General features: G+C 43.3%; 1 protein-coding gene across 2 annotated transcripts in view; it reads left to right on the plus strand.

Moving 5' to 3' along the window:
- Positions 1-17,463, plus strand: part of KIFAP3 (kinesin associated protein 3) — a 244,430-nt gene that overhangs the window by 193,112 nt on the left and 33,855 nt on the right. For both annotated transcript variants that reach the window (XM_088460529.1, XM_088460530.1), the window contains exons 17-18: positions 9,674-9,759; positions 10,012-10,201. In XM_088460529.1, the coding sequence (XP_088316655.1) occupies positions 9,674-9,759; positions 10,012-10,201 (276 nt within the window). The remainder of the gene's footprint in view (positions 1-9,673; positions 9,760-10,011; positions 10,202-17,463) is intronic.

Consider the following 17,463-nt stretch of genomic DNA (forward strand, 5'->3'; position numbering starts at 1 on the left):
ATCTGTATGATAGAACAACCATGTCTGGCAGTCAGATTCTGTGCACTCCCCTACCCCTCTCTTCCATCACATAACTTACTGAGATCCGAGGTAATGAAAAGGACATTATGATCTATAGGAGTATACTTAAGAACAATGCTTATCAGTTACTTGTTTACAAAAGGTCCTTTAAGTACTGACTATAAGATTAACCTTTCCAAATAAGAAATTCTGCCTTTAATGCGTTCTGACTTTCTTCACAATTTCACTTTGCCACTACTAAACTTAAATATTTAAGCATCTACATCACTTCCTCTATAAAACATATTTAGACAGCTAATTTCCCTCAGATACTGGATAAATTACTTTAATCTACTGAACACTGGATGTCTCTACCTTTGTCATTGTTAGGCAGAATAGCGGTCGTTAAAAGTGTTCTATTTCCAAAGTTGGCCTATCTCCTCCAAATCTCCCTCTCTCTGATTACTTACCGACGTCTACCTCCTACAAATGATGAAGGTATTTGAATATACCTCTTGGTCTCTTACGAAATCTCTATTAGTAATATAGATTGTTTATTACATGTTATATCAGTATACCATATCTAATGTGGATAACTGTTCTCCATCCGATAACTCCTCATTCCCACTCCCCTCTTTCCCTCTGCATTTCCTCTTTGCTTTTTTCCTTCTACTTTTTCTCTCTTTTTTTTATTCTTTAATTTAACTCTTATATTACATGTTGAGTCTCCCATATCCAAAATGCTTGGGACCAGGGGTATTTTGGATAACGGAATATTCTGTATTTGGAATAATTGCATACCATAATGAGATATCTTGGGAATAGGACCCAAATATGCACACAAAATGCATTTATGTATTATATACACCTTATACACACAGCCTGCAGGTAATTTTATACAATATTTTCAATAATTTTGTGGCTCAAAGTTTGTGTACAGAAATGAAATTCATTTATGTTTCATATACACTTTATACACAAAGCCTGAAGGTCATTTTATACAATATTTTTAATAATTTGTGCCTTAAACAAAGTTTTTATGTACATTGAACCATTATCTCAGTCATGCCAAAAAAAAAAATCTGTATTTCGGAAAATTTTATATGGGAGACTCAACCTGTATATTTAAAACTACATACTTTGATGACCGGCAAGGAACTAGTACACAGACCTGGAGCCGCATCGAAGGCGGCTTAATCTTCCCTGACGCATTGACACTTGCTTTCTTTGTTTTTTGGTGGTTGTCACCCTTTTGCAAGACTTTTTTTTTTTCTAACAAATTCAACACCGTCTGGGTGGTAGTTGACCAGCTCACTAAGATGGCTCACTTCATATCCCTCACCGGTCTTCAGTCAGCTCGCAGGTTGACTCAATTATTCATAGAAGAAATATTCAAACTCCATGGAAAACCTCTGGAAATCGCCTCTGATCGGGGAGTGCAGTTTGTCGCCAAGTTTTGGCGTACCTTGTGTTCTTCATTTCAAGTCCAGCTTAATTTCTCCGCTGCCTACCACCCCCAGTCTAATGGTCAGACAGAGGGAGTCAAGATCTGGAGTCATTTCATTCGTTTATACGTATCCTCCCAGGACAACTGGGTTAAACTGCTTCTTTGGGTGGAATTTTGTCACAACAATTGGCACCATTCTTCATCTGGATCCACACACTTTTATGCCACTTATAGCCTTCACCCTTGAGTTCCTGAGTTTCAGCCTCTTCCTGCCGTACAGGTTCCAGCTGCTGACCGCACCTTGCAGCACTTCTCCATGATTTGGAAAGAGATCTGCTCCTCCCTGGTGAAGGCTTCTGAGAGGTACAAGAAGTTAGCTGACAGGAAGAGAAGAGCAGTCCCCAGTCTCGAGCAAGGAGATCAAGTTTGGCTCTCTACACGAAACCTGTGGTTAAGAGTTCCATCCATGAAATTTGCGCCTCTCTACATTGGCCATTTGCCATTGTGCATGTTATCAACCCAGTTTCATTCAAACTCAAGCTACATCCCTTCCTGAGGATACCAAATTCCTTCCATATTTCTTTATTGAAATCACTCATACTCAACCGGTTTCATTCAGCACTTCCAAAGGCACACAAATTTCAGACGTATCATGAAGTCGAATATAAGGTGGCAAAGATTCTGGACTCTAGAATCTGTTATGGACATCTCTAATACTCAGCTACGGTCCAGAAGTCCTGGCTCCAGCCACCCAGTTTCCACCACGCCTTCCAAATCTCCTCTTCAGCCTCCCACGCCTGTTTTGACCAAATCCAAACCACAGGCATGACACCTAGTCAGCAACTAAAAGATGATTCACAGCTGATGGTTTCGTACACTCGATGTCAACCACCGATGGCGACCATCGATACTTAACCTACAAAAGGCCATCACTACCCTGTAGGATGTTGATCGGAACAGCATTCCTATTCGGCCTGTCAAAAAGGTGTAAAGTGTAGTCTATTACAGCTTTTAGAAATGAAATAGCTAAGTTGGACTTAATAATTACTGATAGTTATTAAAGAAGTTATATATTATATCGTTTTGGGAAACTATATTTTATTAATTTACATTAAGCTGTAATTTTAATATTTTGCATGCAAACAGGATCAAATTACAGTTTTTCTGCATGGTTTTCATCAATGCTCGGTTTGTTGTAATCAACAATGATAACTTCACAGCTGTTGACACCCTGTTGAATTTGTTTGTTTTCTATTTAATGAAGGAGATGTGAAATTAATGCACAGTGGTTAGTATAGCTGCATCAATTGTGCTGGTTCCCTGCGTTCAATCAAAACCAGGGCACTATCTCTGTTTATCTCCCTATTCTCCAATGTATAATAACATGACTTGATGTATTGATGATGTCACACATCATCGTTGTATGATCTGGTAAGCAGCACCAAAAGAAAATAACTTGGACTAGCCTCATTAAGTATTACGTTGTATCTAGATATTTATTTATTTGTCACCATTCAGCAAAGAAATTTAAGCTGGGCAATAAAATAAATTTATGAATGTGCACCAAAGCTCCCTACATCAAGGCTTACATTTTGAGAAAGTCATGTCTGCTTTAAAGTGTTATGATATACCGGAACAATTGCATAAAACCTCTAGAACCACACTACAGAGGTCTGCCCTTTTCCCATAGAGAGTGATTCACCGGTACTGAGCTGCAGCCAGGTCTTAAATTTAGGATAGTAGAGGTTTATACAGTTATCAGGTGATTACAGGGTCAGTAGAATAACAAATGTGAGTACAATGAGACTGCATAATTTAAACTTGTGGTTTTTGACAATAACCATAGGAGCTGTAACAACAAATAACTTGGTAATGGTAACTGCAAACAAATGATACTTTTCTAATATTAAGTAAAGTGATATTTAACAATAGGTAATGCAGGGAGCAGGAGACAATGGATCAAACTGGATAGCACACAGAGATTCAGGATACCAGCAGTACAGAGTATTCACCAGGCACTCAGATCACCATGCTTTTACGAAGGCATGAAGCTATAACTGACAGAGGTGAAGGCCTGGCTGCCTTTTAACACACACACCGACCAAAGACAAAATCTCACATAAGACCAAACCCCTGCAAGAAAAATCAGTTAAAGGTGTGCTGCTATACATAGGAGAGTAAATAGTAAGAATCCCAGCAATTAAACACCAGTTGCAGACAATCCTGTGCAGCCTCTGATGACATACACTGTGGAGTCCCAGTCTCCTAGCAATGACTGGAACCAACATGCAAAGTGGCTACTGATGATGGCATTCAGATCTCCTAGCAACCAGTGGGACATGAGGAGGTAGTGAAACACAGCGCTGGCCACCGCAGCTCCTAACATGAGGATGTTTTTGTATCGTTGATTGTTTGTCTTTCCACACAGAAGGGAACAAAGATTTTCTGTACTTCTATCTTCTGTCCAGAGAAAATCTACCTCTCTTTGTCAGTTGCAGATTTTCCACTAAGTCAAACATTTAGCAAATTGTGGCTCAAGCGCTATCCTAGTTTACGTTTCAAACTGCTCATCTGGTTGCCATCATAGCTCACATAATGTGGATTTGTTTTCTTTCTTTTTTTTTTTTTGTGGTTTTGGTATGCATTCTTAAGGTAGTGTAGTCCGGTTAAAACCACACTAACTGTACTTTTGAAAAAACTCCCAGTTTATTTAGTGACATATGAAGAAATACATTTGTAGAAACTTTAATTTTGCAAAGGCTTGATGTATTTTGTGACCATGACAAACAGCAGACAGATCCTATTTAAATCACCACATTTGTTATCTTTGCAAACAACCACATTTGTTATCCTATTTAAATCACCACATTTGTTTGTGTAAAAATTCCTGTGCTCACCTACTTCTGCAACACTAACTTTTCATACTGTAGGTAAAAGTACTTTATGCTCTTATCAGACAGAAGTATAGATCAGTGTTCCTTATGCCACTTCTCATGCAACCCCAACAAAGCATAGTCTGAGAATTTTGTTTTTGTGAATATATGTAGGGTTATTGCTATCCCAGATAAATAGGGACAATTCAATCGTTTTTTTTTTGGCGCCCAATGGAGCAAACGAATTGTGGCTACATTTCGTCGCCCGTGCACACCCAGAAGCACAGGGTTTGGCCACGTATAGCAGCTAACCCGTCTAAAGTCCTACTTTGGGCACCCGAATAGCCGACTTATCGCACATTTCTGCTCGGCACCTCAGGAGGCTGAGAGCAAACCCGCGTCTATGCGTGCTCAAAACGGAGCAACCATTGAATTGCTCCATCAGGCGCTCAAAAGTTTAGGCAGCCGGGGGGAACCGGACGCTCGGGGCAAGTTGCCTTCTCTTGCAGGGGGGCGGGCGTGCCACCTGATTTTTGGGAGGCTCCCAGCCATGCCCCATACAGTTAGTCATCTGTGCATGATTACACTAATTCTAAAATCATGGGATGTTGGGAGTGTGTGAGGGCTAGAGATTAGAAACACTGCTATAGATGGAAGGTACCTCTCTATATTTCAGGTGCTCTCATCTGCCCTACCCCACATTGATTGCTGCACTGCTACGGCATCAGATCTCCTTTGGGAGATCGGGCCTATTTCAAAGATGTACACAAACCTGATGGTTAACGCTAATACAGTAGTAAAATAGCTGTTTAACTCTGCAAAAATATAGATTTTATAAACTGATTTTTACAATAATAAGGTTCTAGTGCACATTTTAATGAAATTCTCCATACCCATCTACCACGGCAAGGTGACCTCTTTCAGACGAGAACCTACAGTAACACTTTAGAACTTTAATGTGGGATTTACCATAGTTTGTACCTATAAAATACAAGTTACATTGGTAGAAACCATGTTGCTCTGATTAAAAACACCTACAGTGCCTTGCAAAAGTATTCACCCCTTGGCTTTTTACCTTTTTTGTTACATTACAACCTGTTATTTATTTATTTATTTTTATCTGAATTTTATGTGAAGGATCTGCACAAAATAGTCTAATTTGGTGAAGTGAAATGAGAAAAATATATATATAAAAAAGAATCTTTAAAAATAAAATTCTGAAAATTGCCATGTGCATATGTAATCACCCCCTTTGCTATGAAGCCCCTCAAAAGTTCTGGTGCAACCAGTTACCTTCAGAAGTCACATCTTTAGTGAAATTAAGTCCACCTGTGTGAAATCTAAGTGTCACATGATCTGTCAGTATAAACACACCTTTTCTGAAAGGCCCCAGAGGCTGCAACACCACTAAGCAAGAGGCATCACACCATGAAGACCAAGGAGCTCTCCAAACAAGTCAGGGACAAAGTTGTTGAGAAGTACAATTCTGGTTTGGGTTATAAAACAATATCCAAATCTTTGATGATCCTCCGGAGCACCATCAAATCCATCATCATCAAATGGAAAGAACATGGTACCACAACAAACCTGCCAAGAGCGGGCCACCCACCAAAACTCACAGACCGGGCAAGGAGGGCATTAATCAGAGAGGCAGCACAGAGTCCAAAGGTAACCCTGAAGGAGCTGCAGAGTTCAACAGCAGAGACTGGTGTTATCTGTGCATGTGACCACCATAAGCCATACACTCCATAGAGCTGGGCTTTATGGAAGAGTGGCCAGAAAAAAGCCCTTACTTAGTGATAAAAATAAGACACGATTTGAGTTTGCCAAAAGGCATATGGGCGACTACCCAAATGTATGGAGGAAGGTGCTCTGGTCAGATGAGACTAAAATTAAACTTTTCGGCCACCAAGGAAAACGCTATGTCTGGCGCAAACCCAACACATCCCATCACCCCAAGAACACCATCCCCACAGTGAACCATGGTGGTGGCAACATCATGCTGTGTGATGTTTTTCAGCAGCAGGGACTGGGAAACTGATTCGATTCAAGGGAAAGATGGATGGTGCTAAATACTGGGATATTCTTGAGCAAAATCTGTTTGTCTGCCTGTGATTTGAGACTGGGACGGAGGTTCACCTTCCAGCAGGACAATGACCCGAAGCATACTGCTACAGCAACACTCGAGTGGTTTAAGGGGAAACATTTAAATGTGTTGGAATGGCCTAGTCAAAGCCCAATTCTCAATCCAATTGAGAATCTGTGGTCAGACTTGAAGATTGCTGTTCACAAGCAAAACCATCCAACATGAAGGGGCTGGAGCAGTTTTGCCTTGAGGAATGGGCAAAATCCCAGGGGCAAGATGTGGCAAGCTCATAGAGACTTATCCAAAGTGATTTGCAGCTGTAATTGCCGCAAAAGGTGGCTCAACAAAGTACTGACTTTTGGGGGGTGAATACTTATGCACGCTGAAGTTTTCTGTTATGTTGACCTAAATGTTTGATTCACAATATATTGATGTTGGGCGAATGCGCATGCGCACGACGGAGGGAGCTCCGTCGTGCGCATGCGCGAGACCCGGCGAGCGACGAGAAATACGTTGCTCGGGGTCTCGCACCAAAGGGGGCGTGCTGTCGAAGGTGAGTGACAGCACGCCCCCTTTGGTGGGCGTGCCAGGGGCATGGCTGCCCAGACGGAGGCGTTCCCATGGGAACGCCTACCGTCTGAGTCCGGCCCCACTGACATCAGTAATGATGTCAGTGGGAGTGATTTTGGCTCTGATAGAGCCAAAATCACTCCTGGGCTTACGGAAGCGAGACCCTACCGCAGGGTCTCGTCGCAAGCCCGATGGTCAAAGACCATCATCATGGACGCTCGCATAAGCTGTGGGTGGTAACCCACAGCTATGCGAGCGTCCAAAAGGCCGCTCCACATTTAAATAGGACGGCCCTGATTCAGAGCGAGCGCTCTGGTCAGAGCGTTCAGCTCTGAATCAGGCCCTGTATGTACAGTGCATAGTTAGTTTTGTTTTTTTTTAATTTGTAAAGATCTCAAAAAAACCTTTTACACGTTGTCATGTTTAGAATTTTGAGGACAAAAAATTATTTATTCTATTTTTTAATAAGGCTGTAACATAACAAAATGTGGAATAAGTGAAGCGCTGTGAATTCTTTCCAGATGCACTGTATACATGGTTGGGAAGCTAGGCCAAAAAATAGGTAGTCACCAACTACATGTTTCTCTGCTCTTTCCATGCAGTTGTAAGAGAGATATTCTAATGCTCATTTTTAGGGAGCAGGTCTAAGCACAGTCTGGTCAGGCACATTTGTGTACTCATAGCATAGAATAAAGGCCCCCATACATCAGCAATCGATTGTGGCAATTCAGCAATTTGCAATCGATTGTGTATAAAAATCTGCAGTGTATGGGCTTCATAGATCGCAGATTGGAATCGGTAAATCAGATTGTCCAACATGTTGGATTTCAGGGATGGATTGGGGCTGTAGATTGCTAGCGTATGGACATGATCAGCAGATTTGCAGACCGTTATTAGTGAAATGATGGGCCTTTCAAGATTGGCAGATTTGTGTTTGCTGAAAATGATCTGCAAATCACTGAAATAGATCTGTAATGTATGGGCTCAGATTGCTAGATTGGGAAATCCTGAAATTCTGCAATAAATCTTCCAATTGTTCAATTGTGGTTTTCAGATTGCTGATGTATGGGGGTCTTTACCCCAGCGCTCATGAACCAATTAGTCAGTAAAACACATTCACCTGCTGCAATTCAGTAAAAATGAAAATTTGCAAATACTTTACAGGTATATAGAAAACTAAAAAGGAAGGAAATTGTGCAGGTGAACAAAGTATTTAGACCGCATTTGATGTTCAATATATTAAATATTTTAATTCAATCATGCATACAAAAAAAACAAAAGTAAAAACACCTAAAAATGTATTCCATTTATATATAGTTATTAAAAAATTTTATTTATAGAACAAAAAGGAGCGCACATAAATATTTTCATCAATTTAATAAGTGTGTATTAATACATCAACAATGAAAAATACTTTACAATCTAAACTAGCACAAACATACAGTCTGCTACAAACAGTTACCACTTTTCTATTGCTCCTATAATAGATGTGCCCAATTCAGGGCAGCTATTCAGTATAGTTCAACAGCTGATTGTCTGTAACCCTCGTCTCCAAGCAAATGCCAAATAAAGCACCTGACTCAACCTCCTTAAAAGTGTTTACAATTTGTATGCGCCCGATCTATATATTTTTATATATTGTTGTTGTCTCCATTTATATAAGCCTGGTAATGGCTCTTCAATCTATTACCCGGATACAATTTGCTACTACACATTAATTCTAACCACAGCAATAATAACAATATATCAATATCCTGTTGGTTTAAGTAATGACACAGGTTAGGTGATTAGAACCCAAACGTATTAGTGTCCGTATTGCTGTAACAGATGTGTACTCATACCGTTGCTGCAGTCATGCCAAACAGTCTTCCTAGGCGTCCTGTGCAACTTGGGCTTTCGCCAAGTGTCTTTTTCGCCCTGGAAATGGGTCTTAGTCGCAATCGGATACTGCTTCTGATTAGTTTGATATGCCAACACTTGTACATCTGTGTGCGGCTGAGTCTGAATCTGTATACGAAGTGCTACAATGCAGCAGCCCCTGCTTTTTTCATGCCAAATTCAGTTGTGCTTCGTATACAGACTCCTATGCACACAGATATGCAAGTGTTGCATATCTAATTAACCACGGCAGCCGCGTGAAGCTATTTTTGAATGAAAATGACACTTGGTGCATCCCGAGTCGCATGGGATCCTGCAGCTTGCCCACACCTGGCGTCTCATGCCGAATTGTATCATCATTTCACTGTACTTATGTGAATGCTTTATTCAAGGACATATTGCTTTGTTTTATCCCCAATATATATGCTGTGGAAATTGTGTTTGTGCCCCCTCCTATCCAGGAACTTTTTGACATGCTTGTATGTTTTTAGTAGGGAACGTGGCACAGGAAATACATGGCATTTGATTAGACCTGAATTGCTGGTTGATTGTATTACTTCTAGTAAATTTGGTTTAAAAGGTATTTTTTTCTGAAGAGGTCTTTTCATATTTTTGTGTCCTTTATAGCCTTTTGTCTTGTCTTTACCCTTTTCCTTTATTCATTATTAATGGTTCTTAAAACTTTCTATAATTGAGTTTCCTTTTCTATATTATTCTCAAAATCATTTTTTTTTTGTATCTCAATGACGACAGTGTAATAATCATTTCATCTTGAAATACTGTGCATTTTATGTATTTTCCTTAATGTCTCCATCGAAGAGGCTCCTGCTTATTTGATAGATTTAATGCATGATAAAAATGCAGAGATCCGAAAAGTATGTGATAACACTCTTGACATTATAGCGGTAAGTAAAGTTTGCGCCTGTTTTTGACCATCTGTACTACTTGTATTTCTTAATAGGAAAAACATGGAAAGTGAGATTCATTGTCCTAAATAAGTTTCTTAGATTTTGAGATTGTATTTCCAAGCATCTTAAGTCAATGAAAGTGTTCAATTTGGACTTGCAAAAATAAACTGTTAATATTACAATGTCCTTTTCCCTGCAGATGTCCTTGGTTGTAGATTTAAACCTTAATAGCTAATGTGTTCCTTGCAGGAATATGATGAAGAATGGGCAAAAAAGATACAGAGTGAGAAATTCCGCTGGCACAACTCTCAGTGGCTTGAAATGGTTGAGAGCCGACAAATGGATGAAAATGAGCAATATCTTTATGGAGACGAACCCATTGAACCATTTATCCATGAAGGAGACATACTGGAAAGACCCGACTTGTATTACAGTGCAGGTGATACAGTGCTGTAATATGTAATATATAGTAGTATGCTTTATATTTCAAACGCCACATAATGCATTGAATAATTGTTCTTTCATTATATAGTCTAAATGATAGGATTATATATTACTGCACATTTAAAGATTTGTGTCAAATGTTTGCCTGATCTCATAGGCAAAGATTAATGTTTTTTTAATATCCCCAATCACTGCTATAATGAAAACAAGTCTACTAATGTTGAGATTGTTTCAGTCTGAATTAAGTCTTCAAGAAACTTGCTTGAAGGTTGAATACCCCCAGGTTACAGTTTATGGCTCTTACATAAGATTGACAGGAGGTCTAAGAGATTATGAGAAAAACTAGTATGCCTGTGGTGAACATTTCGGCAATTTTAACCCAGAACATACATATGGAAAATGCTTTGCTAGATGATGGCTTGATCATATGTTAATACGATGGAATCGGGTAATAAAAGATGTGTGTAAAACATAACCAGGTAAGCCACGGCTTTTTATGGTTTTGGGGATTTTATTATTGTAACATTTCAGCAATTTGTACGTGCGATTATATATTTGGCCATGGACTCTGAAGCAAAATGGACCATTTCCAGGGGGTATTGCAAGCTGAGCCCTATAGATGCAAATGATAATGCACTGTTACTCCACCTCACCGTCTCCCAGCCTCCCGCCAATCAGCGGCTGCCGGCAGCTCTCGTGGAAAACAGAGAAAAGAGGTATAATGCATTGAATAATTGTTCTTTCATTATACAGCCTAAATGATAGGATTATACTGAACTGCACATTAAAAAATTTGTGTCTCTAAATAATGTTTGCCTGATCTCATAAGCAAAGTTTAGATGTTTTATTAATATCCCCAATCACTGCTATAATGAAAACAAGTCTACTAATGTTGAGATTGTTTCAGTCTGAATTAAGTCTTCAAGAAATTTGCTTGAAGGTTGAATACCCCTATGTTACTGTTTATGGCTCCTGCATAAGATTGACAGGAGGTCTAAGAGATTATGAGAAAAATAAGAGCCTACTGTAATAGGAGCTCTGCCAGCAAAGTTCTAAAATAATCGTAAATAAAATAATTGGGCATAAAGGAAATTCTATTACATACATACAATTGGAAAAGGAAACTGTTACATTGCCTTTAATTGTCATAGTAAAAAGGCTGTTTTTATGTTTTTGTTTTGTAAAAAACTTCTTTAATGATTTTGCAATCATTTGTTTAACTTCCAATTGTGTTGGAGAAAATGTAAATCTGAATTACACTGTAGATCATTAATTAATCATTATCTGGATCTGGCAGCAGGAAATTACAAAGTTGTGCCTAGGCGTGACATTGCATCAAAGACCCGGTTGTTTAGAAGGTCTCTTGACTGCTGTCTCCGTTCAGCTGCTGGACTCCGTTAGTAAAACTGCCATTGCTGCTGTTATCTCATTTCCTGGTGATCTCCACTGGCTGCATCTGCTGCTGCTCATATGGGGTACAGAAATGATACTAAAGAAAGACACCAGGTTACTCACTGCTGCTGTATGGTGACAATTACTCGCAAGATTGCTCATATAGCACAAAAGGCATAAGCTCTCTCCAGAAGCAGAAGAAGGGAGCTTCAGTTATTGTGAATAGTAGGGCAGGAATGTTTGACAGCAGCTCGCTTGTAAGGTTTCAACAGTGACTGGTTGTTGGGTGTGTCTGTCTTCTGGTGTCTCTCCTTGTCTCATAGCACATCATTGTTGCTGCATAGAAATGCCATTCACCAAAGACCGCTTTATTATTGGCAGCTGATAAAGCTGATGCCTTATAGGGGTCTATGTACTAAGCAGTGTTTAGGCACATATAGAAACCGCTGTAATTCCTACACTGTTCACCTGATTTGGATGTAATTACCCTCAAATTAAATCTGAAAGTCTGCAGTTAAAGCACATCATGTTTGTTTCATTTCATAGCCATTGTGGTGGTGAATAGTAGACAAAATATGAAAATTAATGTCAATGTCCCAATATTTATGCACCTGACTGTGTGTATGTGTATGTATATATATATATATATATATATATATATACACATTCCATAGACAAAAAAACTTACGGTTTCATATGTCCCATTAAGGCTGCTTAGACATGATCTGAAAATTCACAAAACCTACTGATTTTCTGCCACTCAAACTCCAAAAAGCAATGAAATTACGATCATTAAGGTTGACGCCTTAATGGACGTGTTCCTTGCGCAATACAGATATGGTATGCCATCACACCCTGTGGTTAACTGCAGATTCAGAACTCTAACAGAATGAGATTGCTGTCGCTCACAAAATGGTGGAGCTGCTAATTCACAGAATTGTGTGCTCATTGGAACACACACATGCAGTCTATGCAATTGAGGTCAAAGCAGTTATGTGGCTCCCCCATCCCACTCAGTGCCCACAATCTTCCCACTTGATCACCAAAATAATCTCACTGGCTTCCCACATCCTTCTCACTGCATACATTTATCTAATATAGAACACACGTTCAGCTCCCTTATTTTTAAAAATATCATACTCTGTCTAAGCATGTACACTATCTTCCCCTATATGCATCCATTCTGCTATATATTCCCCCAATCCCTACTGCTGTGTGTTCTCCCAATTGTGATAGTCTGTGTTCCCTCATCCACACCAATGTTTTTCCCCAGCCGCACCGCCCTGCATCCGTGCCTTCTCCACAGCCACGCTTCTGTCTTTCTCTCATCTGTGGCACTCTTTCTTCCTCCATCTGCACTACTCTGGTCCCTCAACTGTGCAACTCTGTCTGCCCGAAGCAGCCGCACCACTTTGTCTTCCTCCCCATCCACACCAATCTGTCTTCCCCAATCCCTACTGCTGTGTGGTCTCCGAACTATGGTAGTCTCTGTTCTCTCATCCGTACCAACTGTGCAACTCTGTCTCCTCCCCCCACCTGCACTACTCTGTCTTCCCCAATCTATACTATTGTGTGTTCTCCTATTTGTGCTAGTTTGTATTCCCTTATCCGCTCCAGTCTGTCTTTGCCTGTCTTCCCATGTCCATGCCACTTGCTTCCCCCATCCACGTCGCTGTCCCCCCAAACCATGCCACTCTGTTTCCCCCATCCGCACCACTGTTTTCCACCCATCTGCATTACTTTGGCAACCCCCTTCCCCCTCTCTACTGCTTAACCTTCTCTCCTCTACACGCCTTTGTGTCTCACCTATCCACGCTGCTGTGTCTCCTTCCCCAATCCACACCACTTTTATCCCATCTGCACAGCTCTATTCTCTGCTTTGACCTCAGTTGCATAGACTGCATGTGTGTATTCCAATGAGCACACAATTCTGTGAATTAGCAGCTCCACCATTTTGTGAGTGACAGCAATCTTATTCTGTGAGAGTGCTGAATCTGCCGTTAACCACAGGGTGCGATGGCATACCATATCTGTATTGCGCAAGGAACACGTCCATTAAGGCATCAACCTTAATGATCGTAATTTCATTGCTTTTTGGAGTTTAAGTGGCAGAAAATCAATAGGTTTTGTGAATTTTCAGATCATGTCTAAGCAGCCTTAATGGGACATGTGAAACTGTAAGGTTTTTTTGTCTATGGAATTTCATAGCTTTTTTAAAATTTATTTACTATCCGGGTTTGGATGAGCAAACCGGGCTACCTGCAAGGGAGAAGGGCAACAAAATGGTACTCTAACGCAGGTGGAAGAGGGGACAGCACACAGGAGGCTGGTTTGGGAGGTGCAGAGTGCGAGACTGCTGTAGGCATGTGGGGTAGCGGCAGCAGCAGTGGTGCAAAGCAGTGGCAACTGTGCAGTGCAAAGGGGGCATCAGTGGGCGATAGAGGGTAGAAGAGGGGACCGCACACAGGAGGTTGGTTTGCATACCTCCCAACTGTCCCGCTTCCCATTTTTCTGGGACTGTCCCGCCTACGTGCCGCAGTGTACCGCGGTGGGGGAGGAAGTTGGGGGGAGCACAGTGTGCAGGAGGAGAACATGCTACTCTTATGTAGGGAGAGCCTGGGGGCCGGCCAGCATCTCGGAGAGTGCTGGGCACTCCCCCAATGTGACAAAAATGGGGGAAGCCACGAGGCTCTGCCCCTTTTACAGCAAGCGGGTGTGCAGGAGGAGAACAGATGCCGTGCGCATGCGCACAGCATCTGTTCTCTTGTGTAGGGAGAGCCTGGGGGCTGGCCAGCATCTCGGAGAGTGCTGGGCACGCCCCCAAAGTGACGAAAACGGGGGAAGCCGCAAGGATCCGCCCCTTTTACAGCAAGCCACTCCCACTTTTTGGGCGTGCGACCTGTACCTCCTCAACATCTTTAAATGTTGGGATATATGGGTTTGGGAGGTGCAGAGTGCGAGATGGCTGTAGGCGTGTGGGGTAGCAGCAGCAGTGGTGCAGAGCAGTGGCAGCGGTGCAGTGCAAAAGGGGCATCAGTGGGCGACAGAGGGCTCACTGGTAGTGAGTATACACCTGAGAAAATCAAATCAATAAGTCACAGATGGACGAATGCAGCAGTGAGATCTACGTATTTGTGTTAAAAATTGAATGTGTAAAAAAAAAAAAAAGCGTCGCCAGCCCCAACAGGAAACAACCAGCCCCGGGCTTTGGAGCCCCAGTACTGGTTGTGCTAAATACAGGGGACAAACGACGTAGGGGTCCCCTGTATTAAGCACAACCAGCACCAGGCTTTTGAGATCCTGTCCTGGTTACCAAAATACGGGGGACAAATGACATAGGAGTCCCCTGTATTTGGTGCAACCAGCACAGGGCTCTGAACCGGTCCTGGTTCTGGAAATACAGGGGGGAAAAAATGCATAGGGCTCCCCCTGTATTTCCCAAAACCAGCACCGGACTCCGTCTAGCAGGGGGGTGATGCCACAGCCAGGGGAGCCATTTCACTGGGCCTCCCAGCCACAGCATCACCCATGACCGCTAGTCAGCCCAGGCCGGGGATCCCTGGGAAGTTGGTGACCCCCCCAATAAAGGGGTCCCCCTGCTCAGGGCACTCCAGGCCCAGGCTCATAGCCTGTGGCTAACCCTGGCACCCCTGGGCGGTGTGTGCCGGGTTGATTATTGTGCATAAGAAAATTTAAATATTGTCTTTTGCAATAGTACTACAGGTCTCAGCAGGCATCCCCCGCATGCTGGTACTTGGAGAACCACAAGTACCAGCAGGCGGGGTATTAAGGGCCTGCTGGCACCTATAGTACCCCTGCAAAAGAAATATTAAAATAAAACAAACCAATACCGTTTTTAAAAGTATTTTATTATGCCGCACTTCACCTGGAGGACGACGGCCAGTAAGCTCTTTTGCGCAGCCACCGCCCATCCAGGGCTTCCCGTCGTCTTCCTTCTTCAGCTGGTCTCTCCAGCTCCCCGGCCGACGACTGAATGGATGGGGATCGCGCTGCTGGTTGTATTTAAGCCAGCCGAGGGTTCGCCGCCGCCCATCCAGGCAGCCGAGGGGGCAATGAAGTCGTGATTGGCTCGCGGCGACCCTCTTTGAATTTGGCGCCATTTGTGAAAAGGGTACGCTCGGTTCTCACCATTGAATTCAATGGTGAGAACCGCTCATTGGCTGAGAGGCGGAAGGCTCTCCTCTCTCAGCCAATGAGCGCTCCGCATCAGGATTTCTGTGCTGAAATCCCGGGCGGAGCTGTCAATCGGGCAACTCCGGTTATCTCCATTTTTTTTTGCCAAGACCCTGGATTGTGTGAAGAGGACCTGATCCACGCATAGCAGGAGGTGAGTATGGAATTTTTTTTCACAGGTAATCCATTGGATTGTCTACTGGAGAAGAGGACAGATTGGCTTCAGGGATACATAGGTGAGTATGTGAGATAGTGTGTATGCATGTGTGTGTGCATGTATGTTTTAATAAAATTATATATTTCTATGGTGTGTGTGTGCTTTTTTCAATATCGCTTTTGCTGTGGAACTAAAGGTACCAGCAAGCCCGTAATGCCTCGCATGCTGATACTTGTGGTTCTCCAAGTACCGGCATGCAGGGGAGGCTTGCAGGGAACTGTAGTTCCACAGCAAAAGCCAACATTTATATTTTCAAATGCACCACACTTTACCGGGGAGCTGGACAGACCAGCTGAAGAATGAAGACGATGGGAAGCCCTGAATGTGCGGCGGCCGCGTAAAAGAGCTTACTGGCCGCCGTTCTCCAGTTGAGGGCCCCGGTAAATAAAGGATTTATAAGACACTACTATAGGTGCCAGCAGGCCCTTAATACCCCGCCTGCTGGTACTTGTGGTTCTCAAAGTACCAGCATGCGGGGGATACCTGCTGGGACCTGTAGTACTATTGCAAAAGACAATATTCTATTTTCTTATGCACCATTCTATGCGCCAACCCGCCAGGGCTTCGGTGTCTTCGCCTAGTGGACGGCAGCCTCTGATAGCTCTTTTTCGTGGCTGCCTCCCACTAGGACTTCTGGTGTCTTCGCCTGGCGGACGCCAACCCGCCAGGGCTTCGGCGTCTTCACCCGGCAGGCACCAACCCGCCAGGGCTTCCATGTCTTCACCTAGTGGGCGGCAGCCTGTGTCAGCTCTTTAGCATGGCCGCCGCCCACTAGGACTTACGGTGTCTACGCCCGGCGGGCGCCAACCCACCAGGGCTTCAGCGTCTTCGCCTGGCGGGCACCCACCCACCAGGGCTTCACCTGGGGGGTGGCTGCCACATCCCCAGGGCTTCTATGATCCTCTGCAGGTGCCGCCGCATATTTGAAAATCAAATATGGCCGCAGCGAGCCAATCACGGTTCGCGACGCCATCGTCAGTGGCAGCTGCGGAACCGGCTCCTGTTCGGGTGTTGGCAGCGGGCCTGGATCTGAGAAGATCTTGTCCCCGCCAGCCATTCTGCCAAGTACGGCAGCGGCGCCCATTTTAAAATTCAAAGATGGCCGCCGCGAGCCGTGATTGGCTAGCGGCTTCCATCTTTGAATTTCAAAAATATGGGTTGGGCGCCATTTTTGAAATGGGCGCCGCTGCCGTATTCGGCATAATGGCTGCAAGGGTCTGAATCCTCTCCGGTCCGGGCCCGCTGCCAATGCCCTCACCGCCGCTGGACCCTCCGCCGGACCCTCCGCCGCCAACACCCGCGCCCCCGCCGACACACACGTCTCCCGCCAACAACCGCGACCCGCCACATCCGTGTCCCCACCACTGCTTTGCCCACTACTGCCCGCAAACGACGGCCATCTTGCTGCACCCAAGTGAAGCCACTATGACTACACCTGCTGGAAGCTCCTACTG

Source organism: Taudactylus pleione, unplaced genomic scaffold, assembly GCF_031769625.1.
Source record: "Taudactylus pleione unplaced genomic scaffold, aTauple2 ptg000048l, whole genome shotgun sequence".
Lineage (NCBI taxonomy): Eukaryota > Metazoa > Chordata > Amphibia > Anura > Myobatrachidae > Taudactylus > Taudactylus pleione.